Source organism: Lissotriton vulgaris, chromosome 1_1 (assembly GCF_964263255.1).
Source record: "Lissotriton vulgaris chromosome 1_1, aLisVul1.2, whole genome shotgun sequence".
Lineage (NCBI taxonomy): Eukaryota > Metazoa > Chordata > Amphibia > Caudata > Salamandridae > Lissotriton > Lissotriton vulgaris.
This window is the reverse complement of record NC_141685.1, coordinates 813,371,595-813,383,619: the sequence shown is the minus strand read 5'-3', so window position 1 is coordinate 813,383,619 and position 12,025 is coordinate 813,371,595. Positions and strand designations below refer to the sequence as shown.

The following is a 12,025-nucleotide window of genomic DNA, read 5'->3' as shown; positions in this document are numbered from 1 at the left end:
TCTTGGTGCTACTCCAGGCAAAACCAGTGGAGGAAAAGAAATGAGGAAGACAAAACTTAGTCAAAGGGAGAATTTCTGTTTTATCTGAATTGATCTTATACCCAGAAACAAGAGAGAATGCTTCGAATTCAGACAATAAAGGGGGGATGGACGTTTCCGGGTTTGAAATAAACAAAAGAATGTCATCAGCATACGCAGAGAGTTTTAATTGATGTTTACCATAGGGAAAACCGGATATTGAGGCATTCTGGCGAATGGAGGACAAAAAAGGGTTCAAGGGCCGAAACAAAAAGAAGTGGAGAGAGAGGACAACCTTGACGGACTCCTCTTTGAAGAGTGAAAGAAGAAGAGAGTTGGCCATTCACAAGAACAGAAGCTTTGGGACGAAGAGTATAATAAATAAATGAGAGAAATATATTTAGGACCAAAGCCATGCCACTTAAGTGAAGCAAATAAAAAAGACCAATCTACTCTGTCAAAAGCTTTTTCAGCATCAACAGAAATAGCAGCTAAGGGCACTGAAAGATAGGGGGCTTTATTTAAAACATTCAGAAAAAGACGAGAATTATCAGAAGTAAGCCTCCCTTTAATAAAACCACATTGTTCCTTACCAATAAGATGTGGCATGAAAGAGTCCAGACGCAAAGCAAGTAATTTGGTAAAAAGCTTATAATCAACATTGAATAACGAAATGGGGCGATAATTTTTACAAAACTGAGGGTCACAACCGTCTTTTGGAATGAGACAGGTGATGGCATCTTGAAAAGTACCTGTGGATGTACCAGAGAAAGAAAAGGATTGAAAAAGTAATATAAGTTTAGGTAATAAAAGGTCAGAAAAGTGTAAATAAAACTCCACCGGAAACCCATCAGGACCAGGGGTCTTACTCTTAGTGAGAGAAGACAGAGCCCTAGAAAGTTCATGAAGAGAAAGATCAAGGTTCGGAGTGAAAAATTGAGGTGAGAAGTAGAAGGTTTAAATAACTTTTCAAAGTAAGAATGGAGCATAGAAGACGTAGGAGGGGATTCTGGAGTATAAAGCTGTTGATAGAAAAGTTGGAATTGTTCAAGAATCTGTTCATTCGTATGAAGAAGAGTATTGTTAGAGGAAAAAATAGATTCAATGGATGTACGTTCCTAGCGAGATTTGAGGTAATTAGCTAAAAGTTTACCAGATTTGTTACGACCTCCATAATAACGCGCCCTACTACGAAGAAGAATCGAAGAGGCATTATCTGTAGTAAGTTTATTAAAGGAGATCTTCGCACCCAGAAGTTCCGGAGACATACATTTAGCAGAAGAGCTATAAAATTTTTGTTCACATTTTTTAATATATGCAAGAAAGGACTTACGTTTTTGGAGAAACTGTTTTTTTTTCTTAAAAACAAAATCAATAATAAAACCTCTTGCAGTAGCTTTAAAAGAGTCCCAAAGAGTATGAGGAGAAATGTCAGGAGAAGAGTTAGTTAGAAAGAAATCATTAGTGAAAGTTCGAAATGAAGAAGAAAAATTAGGGTCAGTGAGAGGGGTAGAATTAAAATGCCAATGAGAGGATTTGGGATGAAGAGGAAGTAGATCAATATCAGTTATAATAGGAGCATGATCTGAAATAACAATAGGTTCAATAGAGGAAGATAAGAGATTTTGAGTGAGACAGAGACAGAAAAATATAATCTAACCTAGAAGAAGAAGCGTGAGGGTGTGAGAAGAAAGAATAGTCGAGAGTGTCTGGGTGCATGAGTCTCCAGGAATCTGAAAGGTTGGTTTGGAATATAGTATCCAAAAACTGTTTATGAGGTTTGTGGGGAACAAAGCGAACCGTGGATTTGCGATCGAGAAACAGATCAATAATTTGTTACAATCACCCCCTAAAAGCAGAAAGTCATCTTTGTGTTGTATACATTTGCTTGTAATTAAAGGCCAAAACAATCAGGTTAAGTAGGACCATAAATATTGAAAACAGTGAGATAAATAGAGTTAATCAACAATTTAGCCAAAATGCACCTCCCTTCCGAATCTTTTTCCTCTAGTAACACTCTTAACTTTTTATGAATTAGAATAGCAACCCCATTTTTTTTATTAGGAGAGGGAGAAAATAAAACAGTACCCACCCAGTTCCTTTTTAACTTAAGGGATTCAAGGTCATTAAGGTGAGTCTCCTGTGAAAGAACAATATCAGGAGCATAGGAGGATAGATGTGAAAGTACTCTCTGCCGCTTAATAGGATTAATAAAACCTTTTACATTCCATGAAATAACTCTAAATTTCAAACAAGATAAATATGACAACAGCAAAATTTGCAGAAAAATCTTATAAACAACATAAGGTTGAAAGTAAATACATAGATGACATCAGAAAGAGGATAATGAGAAAAGAAAACAAAGAAACGGAATAAAGAAAGGAAGAGATAAAGGAAGAGAAAGAAAAAACAATACATAACCAAAGGATGACTGAAATACACATATCTGAAGGAGAAACACAGAGGAAAAAAAGGTAATGACGGTATACAAAAAAGGAGGAATGCAGATAACATCAGAAGAGAGGTAAGGGAAGGGGAAAGTAAGGGAAGGGGAAAGAGCAAGGGAAAAAAAGATATAGGAAAAGAAAAGACAGTACATATCCAAACGCACAACTGAAGTGAAAATACCTGAAAGGGAAAACAAAAGGAGAAATGGGGTAATGGCGACACTCAACAAAACGAACCACCCCAAGAACAGGAATCCAACCGCACCAGGACACAAATAGGAAGCCAATGGACAGGAATCATACACATGAAGGGATCAAGGAGCACGAATCTGCATCTAAAATTACAAAGATAAATAAGAAGGAAACAATATAAGAGTGGGGTAAAACAGTGGAAACAACAAACATTGAATAGTAAACATATAACAGACTGTTCAAAAGTACGTATTAAATTGAAGAAGAAACACCAACAGGAGACCTGTAAGAAAAAACAGGAAAACAAACAAATGTAAATGCCCAGTCAATTAACCAGTAGAAGGAGTAGAGGTATCCATGCCACTGCTGGTCTGAATATGAATGAAGTTCTTAAGTTCATTAGGATCCAAAAAGGTCCAAGTACGATTTTGATGAGTGGCCTTCAAGGTGCAGGGATGGAATAGGCCATATCTAGCTCTTAGAGATCTCAAAGGAGCACGAAGATTTAGGAACTCCTTTCGTCGATTAGCAGTGACATTGGAGACATCTTTAGAAATAAACACTCTATGCCCAAGCCAAGAGATTTGATGCTTGGCACGTGCTGCAGATAGAACCGAAAGTAAGTCTGTAAATTTCAGGAAGAGAATAATGACCCCATGTGGCTTGGATGATGTCGATGAGCGGGGACCAAGTCGTGTGCTCTCTGAATACTAAGAGAAGTAGTAGAGGGCATATCTAGTAATTTCGGAAGAAAAGAAGTGAAAAAAGACACAGGGTCATCAGACTCTAGAGATTCAGGTAATCCGTAAATACGAAGGTTGTTCCTCCTGTTTCTGTTTTCCAAATCCTCTGTATGTTGCTGAAGAGACTGCACAGACTTTTCCAAAGCAGAAATACGTTGAGTATTCGTTTGAATTTCCGTAACTTGTTGTTCCACAGAGGTAAGACTGCAATCCATTGAAGACCACTGTTCCTTCGAGAGCTGCATATCACTACTAGTTTTCTCTACAAAAGGACGTAAAGCACGAATCTCCTAAAAAGTTAACTCCATAGAAATAGCAGAGGTTGGTTTGTCCGGAGATGGAGGGTCTTGTTTCAAACGTTTCATCGACGTAGGAGGAGAAGCTTTAGTGGATGTGGAGTGAGTAGAGGAGGTGCGATTAGATGGGACGCCAGCCATTTGTATTTCAACAGATGGGGGATCTGGGAGTGAAGAGATGGAAACTTGGGCCGAATTGGAAGGCACAAAGACAAATTTGGGTTTGCGCAATTTGCCCAGTTTGCCCATAGACGGCACATGCAGAAGAAAAATTTATAATTAGACTGTAACATATGTCCAAAGACAATTCAATTATTTGAGGATCAGCACACAGAAGGAAGAAACCAATGAGGATACATATCCGTCTGCGATGGTGGATCAAAAATGATGCCAAAGAAACACACATGAATCTCCTGAAACGGTGAATAGTGAATAGCAAGCGCACAGATAATACAGTATCAGTAATGGCGAAGAGAGCTTATTGATATGATCATAAATAGACAACGCACTCTGTAAACCATCAAAAATAGGACAAAGAATATTGAGGACGGTGAAAAAGCAGCATGAGTAGAAGCATCAGCATATGCAGGGCGTATTCTGAAACTGCGCTAACTTTACCACATTGACAAGTACGTTGGCGGCATGAGGAGGTCAAAAAGGCAGGTAATGACACTGAGGAGATACGAGTGGAGTCACTTAAGGCATTGCATGCTGGGAAGTCAAAGCGGTCTCCTTCTATGCTCCAAGTTTACCACATTATGAAACATTTAATGTAGAGGCATTGCTCTTGCCAGTTGGGGTTCACAACAATTAAATATATAGCTTTGGCGCTTACATTTCAGTAAGGTGTTTTTCCAGGATAATACAAGTTTTCCTCAAATAAATGTTAGCTCCTCTGCATGTTTCCTCAAGTAAGCTGAAAGACTTCCTGCGCTCCACTAGGCTGCATGTAGAACCATTGAATGAACCATTGAATGAAAGCCATATAATGCCTGATATTCAGCAGAGAACAAAACCAGCAACAGGACCAACACAGGACATCATGTTTAGAAAGTCACTCAAAGGCGCTCCTTATTAGCATGAGCAACGTTGAAGCTGCGCGCCACATTTGCCAAACTCAGTCATAAAAAGACACGCTGTGAAGAGCTGCGAAACGGCGGAAGCAGCGTTGAGGTAGACGCGGGTGAAAAATATGTAGCGCGAGGTGCCGGTAATCTGAAAACGGCCTCACCATGTGCACCAGAAGCTCAGTTGCATGATACGAGGAGCAGGAGTCCGCAAAGAAGATGATTAACCGGAAGAATTCCTGTAGAGAAGGACGGTGCGGCGGAGACGGTCCCTCAGGCGGCCATCCTGATCGGTGCCGAAACCACGCTTCTAAACCCAACCCCTCTAGTCTCTTTATGAGGCTAGAAGTAAAAGTACAATACAAGAACTTAAATAGCACACAGTAAATTAGCACAGTATACGTTTTGCCCTGGGGCTTCACAAACCATATACTAAGAAAGTGGTATAAGAACCACGTGAGGGATAGAAGTTAGGCCTAGGGCCTGTAGAACCGCTGGGAAAACCAGGAACCACCCATGGTAGGGATACAGGAGACCCACGGGGGACGCGTGCAGTGTCTAAACACAGCTGCGAATCACCGTTGACTTCTATGGCGAAAGTTAAAGTCATAAATTTAAAGAATAAGGACACTTGGGAGTGAACTACGGTAAAACCCCTTCAGTACTGGACACTTCAAGAGTCAAGACCCACAGGAGCACCGAAGTTCTTGTGCTACCTCACCCAGGGAAGCCCAGTGCATAGGTGTCTTTTCGTGTCGGGTTTCGTCGTCGTTTCCAATGGAGAGCTGCAAAGAAGTGCTGGTAGGCGACCAGGTGAAAAATGTCCAGATGGATCCAAGGGTGGATCGGAGATCTGAAGAACCTGAAAGCAGAGGGGACAGAGTCTGGGTCACTAGCCAATGACCAGGAAGGAGACAAGAAAATGCCAGCCGATGTCGGATGCTTTCAGGTGATGTAGTTGAAGCTTGACTCTTCAGCCACGAGGACCAGGAGGTGTCGATGACAACCAGGAGCTGGATTGAACTGTCCCACGTCGGATGTAGAGAGCTGCAGCGTCGGTATCCGGATTGGATCCAACAAGCCTTGGCAACAGCAACCCACGCAAGATGACAAGATTGGCTTTGGTGCAGACCAGCAAGGCCTGAGGGACTCACCCTTTGGAGGGGAGTCAGGGCACATCTGGAGAAACCAGGAACGCCCAAGAAACAAAGGATTTACCTTTGTGGGGACCCACCAGTCAACGGACTAGGGATTGCGAAGGAGCCTCGAGCAGAAATGCCAAAAGCAAGCCCACAGAACACTTGTGGAGTGTAGACCCACAATCTTCGATGCAAAAGGTGCTCAGGGCTTGGACTACCAGTAGCCCAATGCACAACTTCGGGAAAGATTGGGAAGCCAATGCACTAGCAAATGTGCAGGATGTCCAGGAGTTCTAGTCCCATGTCTCTCATGATAGCTACAGGACTCAGCTTTGTTGGGGACTTGTGTCAGCCTCAGAGATGTCTGAAAGTCCATGTCCTGTGTCGCAGATTCCTCGAGATCCGGCGGGAGCCTCGAAAATGCAGACTGGCAGGAGGCTTATTTGGTGCCTGTTTGAACAGGGGAGTCACTCCTTGACCCCAAGGGAGATTTATCCCGTCTTCCAGTCGATATGGAATGTAGAAGGTCCAAGATTTATCTTTCAGAGTTTTGTCCAGGTAATCTAAAGTCTAGGGTCTGGGTTCCAATACTTATACCAAGTTTAGGGGTTAGACTAACTCTAGGGTCCGATATCTATGGGAGGACCTGGGGAGGGGGTGGTTACACCCATTCCCCTTTGTCCAATTTTGCACCAGAGCTGGGGCTGAATGCCCTAGCAACCGGTTTGAACTGGGAAATGCACGGGGACAACTTGTGTGCCCCAGGCACTGTCAGAAAAGCATTCACAGAATGCAACCCACCCTGCCCCATAACACTAAAGCCTGTCTAGGGAGGTGCTAGCACCTCCCTGGACAGGAAGCCCATTGTCCATGCTTCCCCTGCCGGAGTTTCGTCCAGCAGCAGGAGGTCAGACTCGTGTCTATGGCAGCAGCATCCATTTTGTGATGCTGGGGCTCTTTAAAACTATTACCGGGAAAGTAAGTGTGTACATGTCTTCTCCTTCTAGAAGGGTGGAATGCTATGCCCACCGCAAGAACTGGTGGGGGGTAGTATTCCAAAGTGTTTGACACCAAACACAACATGTTTTGATAAAGCCATTCCAAAGTTAGCATTAACCGCGAGGATTATAATGCACTTAAGAGTATATGGTATGGCCATATCACAGAAGAGCTGTAAGGAAGGGATTCCGAAAGCTGCAGAGGGGCTCAGCTCATGCTAGGGCACCCTCTCACACAAAACCAAGCACTCTGCCTCCAGGATTGTCAATGCCTACCATAGGAGTGACTTATAGGTTTATATGTGTCTGTTTTAAATGGTAGATATAGGTATATAGGTATATTATATCTAAGTAAGGGGTGCTTACACCACCTTACCCATGCCCACACAGACTCTAAATAGAGTTTGTTTATAAAGTCAGGGGATGTCTCAAAAATATGTCACGCGCAGAAATTACTCATCAGCGATAATGTTTTACATTTCGTTGTTTGCACTCGTTTCCTGTGATGTCACCGGTGCCCAAACGCACGTGCTTTCGCTTCTATGAAGTCATCAAACTCGAACAGGTACACGTAAAATGTTGAAACTTGAGCGTCATAAAGATTTGTCTCTGTTAATCGCCTATAGATATTATTTTCCGATTTATCGGTTGTAATGGAGTAATACGAAATTGCGTATACGAGTTGCGAGTGCAACTATAAATATTCTGCACGTGTTCCGGCTCCACCCCTTCCACGAAACTCCTAAAAATCTGATCGCCGAATCCTTGAGTCTGGGTTAATGCCTGGCTCTGTCCTACAAGGATCTCTCGAGCCTTTGAAAGCCAAGTTTGTGGAACCGATTACAGGCAAAAACTATGTGTCAGCGTGTAATTTGCATAATATATTTAGTCATCCCAAAATGCATTTCTCAACAGCTACTTTGTATTTCAGACAGAGAGCAGTCACCCTGTGGGTTGATGCGATGTGCGTCGGGTGGGGGCTGTTTGCAATTCGGGGAGATCAGAGGCCAGTGCAGATGCGGTCTGTGGTTTGCTCAGGGTAACACGAGGTGTCTGCACGCAGCCGATCGAGGGTGGACTAGGCAGACTGCCCGTGCCACGGTCCGCCCATGCTTGGAATATTTACAATTCTGGGAGGGCGAGGGCGCTGCACCCTCCCCTGGCCCTGGTTCACCCATATAAACGCAGCTCGGCCAGCCAAGTCCAAATAGAGAGAGGAAGTGATGAGAGGGGAGGGTCTGAGGGCGTAAAATCAGCTCCCAGCGGCAGCTGCTGGGATAATCCGGAGGAGGAGGGAGCTGCGAGAGCTGGTGGGGGAGAGCAGCGGCGGCGGCAGCAGCACTGCACACTCACTTTCAAGCATGGCCGGGGACAGCGAGCAGAGCCTGCACAGCCACCAGCAGGACGGGCAGCCCTTCCTGATCGGGGTCAGCGGGGGCACGGCCAGCGGCAAGGTGAGACGGGCTGAAGGTCAGGGGTGGTGGCGGGACAGAGCCCTCGTGGTGATGAGCGCCAGCAGGAAGTGCCTGGCTGAGGTGAACGGCGGCCGCGTGGCTTCCATTCCCAGCCCTGATGGAGCAGTTTTCACGGCGCTCGCTACAGTACAGACAACAAAGGGGAGCCTGGCGGGCTGGATCCGCGCGGACAAGAACGTCCCCTACACTGGGGCTGGTTCTAGACCTTCTAAAATCTAGATTTTCTAAATCTTCTAAAATCTAGACGTTCTAAAAGCACACTATTTGTTCTGCACAGTAGGGGGTACCGGCGATCTATAGAAGACAAAGGAATCTAGACATTCTAAAGACATCACAGACAGGAATGTTCGCAACACCGTGGTGTTCTAGAAGTAATTGGGGAATCTGAACGTTCTGAAGAAGCAGAAGCTATGCGTTCTTAACCGCGGGACGCATGGACATTCCATTTAAATAAAATCTATTGAGCTCAAAATACCATAGGGCGCTAAAAAAACAAAATTCATAACAAACGGATCTGACATTCTCAAGACAACCCTACACAGTGACACTATAAGCTTTGGGGGGTCGTTCTAAAAGCTGCAAAGGGATTTAGACGTTCTAAATATGCGGAACTGAATGTTCTAATATCAGAATGCACTGACAATGTAGGGAACACTTGGTCTAGACGCCGTAGACCGCTGGCAGCTCGGGCATTCTAGTACAATAGGATCTAGACGTTCGCATCCTATACACGAACGTCCTACACGGCAAGCGTGAGATCTAAAGGTTATGTACATAACGGGCGGTCTAAACGCCGGAAGGCATGAAGAAAAGTAGGTATACACGTTCTTAAGACAACAAATGTTCTATTTGCCGTGTGACGCCCTATCGTGCCTGATCACTTAACAAAGGGGAGGTGTAGGCGGTTTCTCTAAGGGGCTTCCCCTGCTGGATTCTATGCACGCTGTCTGTGTGTCTGCTCTTTCCGGTACCGTACACTGTAGACGTGTAGCCTTTTCTTTTCTCCTTCCTTCGTGTGCCTAGATTGTGCTTTCTCGGAAGTGGTGGCGAGGAGGCCATGTGCATGGCTGTCAGTGGTGGGGGCGGCGGATTCCGCGGACCTGCACATGGGGCGCCTTGTCTGTCTGGGTGTCGTGTGTCACCAAACCAGGGCGCAGAGCGGAAACTACCGCCGAGGAGAGCGCACGGGTGGAGACTAAATGCCCCACTACGGTTACTTTTAATTGCACTCCAGTTTGAAGGCCCCTATTAGACGGAGGCGGGGGTTTGCGACTGCAGCGATCAGCCCGCGGTTTGAAATTTTGGCGGGACGGCGCGGGCTTTGTGAAGCCGCTCGATTCGAGGTTCACCCCCTCAACTTTAAAGCGAGCTTTTATTGAACTATTGTAAGCCGATTAAATCACTTCTACACGAGCCCTAATCACCCATGGCTGTAGCTTTATCCTCAAACTCCCTACACCCAGGATGGATTGTCCCAGCAGTTTACAGTGTGGGATATATTTTTGTAACTCCCCCGCCGCCCCCTTTGTTGGGACCATCATTGCATCGCCCAATGTACCTTTTTATCTGTATATATATTATACCACTTATACCGGCCACACCGTCCATTCTGCGCATCTCCCAACCTCTTGAGTTTACGAAAAAATTGCCACTCCGGTTTTGGAGGGCGATCCAACAGGCAGAGTATCAATCAGCACGCCACAGGCGCCAACAGGTTACTCTGTACAGCGAGTACCAACGCTTCTGTATTTCAATGTTATGCTCCGAATGCAGATGGCCAATAGGGTATCGGACATTTCGCTTAATGTTTGGAGGGTGCCCATTAGACCAGTAAGGGTGGGTTGAGAAGTCCAAGGAGACCGGGCTTTTGTGTTGACCCACCTTGAGTAAATCTGAGGACCAAGTACCTTCAACTGAATAAAGGCAGAACGAGCATTCGGGCCAGTGGATGGTCAGGAGTCTTTCCTTATTTGTTTAGATTTTCCTTAATGTTGTTCTGCGGAGGGCTTTAAGTGGGCAGGGTCCTGCAGGTGCTGATATCGATGGGTCTCTATCGGGCTATCCCCTTTTGCATCCACCCTCGGGTTGGAAAAAAACTCTTAACTCTGCAGCAGTGCCACCCCTATATCTTTGATGTAACTTCAAAGAGATTCGTTATAGTTGTTTCAGTCTCATCATTTCAGAACGGAACCATTTTCAATAGTCTATACAACGAAGCCGTAGTTGTTGCTTATTTAACTTATACTACTAACATTCATTGACTAAGCTAATAGTTTTGGCTTGTTGTAGGTATAATGATACTTGTTTTATTATATATCTGGATGCAATGACAAGCAGCAAAATACCAGTCGGGCAGCACACTATGCTAAGCAGTTTTTAGTTTGTATTTGTAAGCCACGCTCATAATTACATCGGCTACGCCCCTTTGAGGGACCCCCAATTTTTTTAACCCACTTAAAGTCCTGGTAACCTATTCTGGTCTGATTCCAGTCTTCGGTGTGTTGTGTTCTGCCCGCCGCCCCCCCCGGCATTATTCTGGTTTTTAATCTGCCCTTGAGAGACTGGTACTATAATTTAAGCGGTTACATCCGATAGCGTACGAAACAGCCAGCCTGCCACTGCACAGGAATGTCAAACTGCAAAGGCCTGTATTATCGGATAATCGTATGTCGAGTAGTTGGTGTAATGGCTGCCAGCAATTGTCAGTGTGCAGATGAAATACTGTCGCATCGTGCCCTCCCCTCTACCCAGCTGGGCATCGCACATGGTTAGGCACCTGCTGCTATGCAGACTCGTTTTAGACGCCCCATGACCACCTGCGATATTAGTTTTCCACTTTTTATTCTCTGAAAAGGCAAAGCGTTTTTTAACAAGTGAGGGGACACCTGATATGATGCGTCATTTATCCAGGTGAGGCCAGGTCGATTGCATGTCTACTTAAAACACATTATAAGTAATGCATGTTATTCTAATTCATTATGAGCATGTGCACAAAGCTCACACTACAAACCTAATTGCTCGTGTACGCTTCATAATGGGTATTGTTTACCACCCAGCTCAATGCTACTGCAGAATGAGTTTGCCCTCCAGAGTTTCAACCTTCTGTCCTGTGGGTTGCATGCATATATTTTTAGTAGTCACGTAAGCCACCCAGCACCCTCTCCAGGATTCAGATTTGTGATTAGCAGGTTAAAAGCAACGCGCAGCATGAAGCAGGCACAATAACCATTTTAGCTATCTTCATGATGCATCAAAGCAGATTAGGTAGCCAACTCTGCAGACCTGCCGGATGAATGCGGCTCTGTAGTAAACGTTACATGTATCCTACTCAACTGTCTTATTGGTGGATACACAATAAGCAAACACACCATGCAAAACTGTGGCGGGAGGGAGGGGCTAAAGTTTCCACTGCACTAATCTTTGAGCAAACTGGAGGCCCTAGGTTCAAATTTTGTGCAAAAGGTAGCTTCCTTTCATTATTCTGGAGTTTTGCACATGAGTTATAAAGTGCCTTCTAGTTACAGTTCAGTGAAACTGTTAGCCTGTTCACAAGGGGTTCACTAAAGTGATCCCCCCCCCCCCCATCCCCCCGTTTATTATTCTTGGGGGAGTTATTGGTATTCTGCAAATTTCTTTTGGGGGGGGGGTTG

General features: G+C 44.8%; 1 protein-coding gene across 1 annotated transcript in view; it reads left to right on the top strand.

The window, feature by feature from the left end:
- The first annotated feature begins 8,104 nt into the window (after nucleotides 1–8,104).
- Nucleotides 8,105–12,025, top strand: part of UCK2 (uridine-cytidine kinase 2) — a 119,437-nt gene continuing 115,516 nt past the window's right edge. The window contains exon 1 of the mRNA XM_086956975.1: nucleotides 8,105–8,354. Within this exon, the coding sequence (XP_086813101.1) occupies nucleotides 8,262–8,354 (93 nt within the window). The 5' untranslated portion in view covers nucleotides 8,105–8,261. The remainder of the gene's footprint in view (nucleotides 8,355–12,025) is intronic.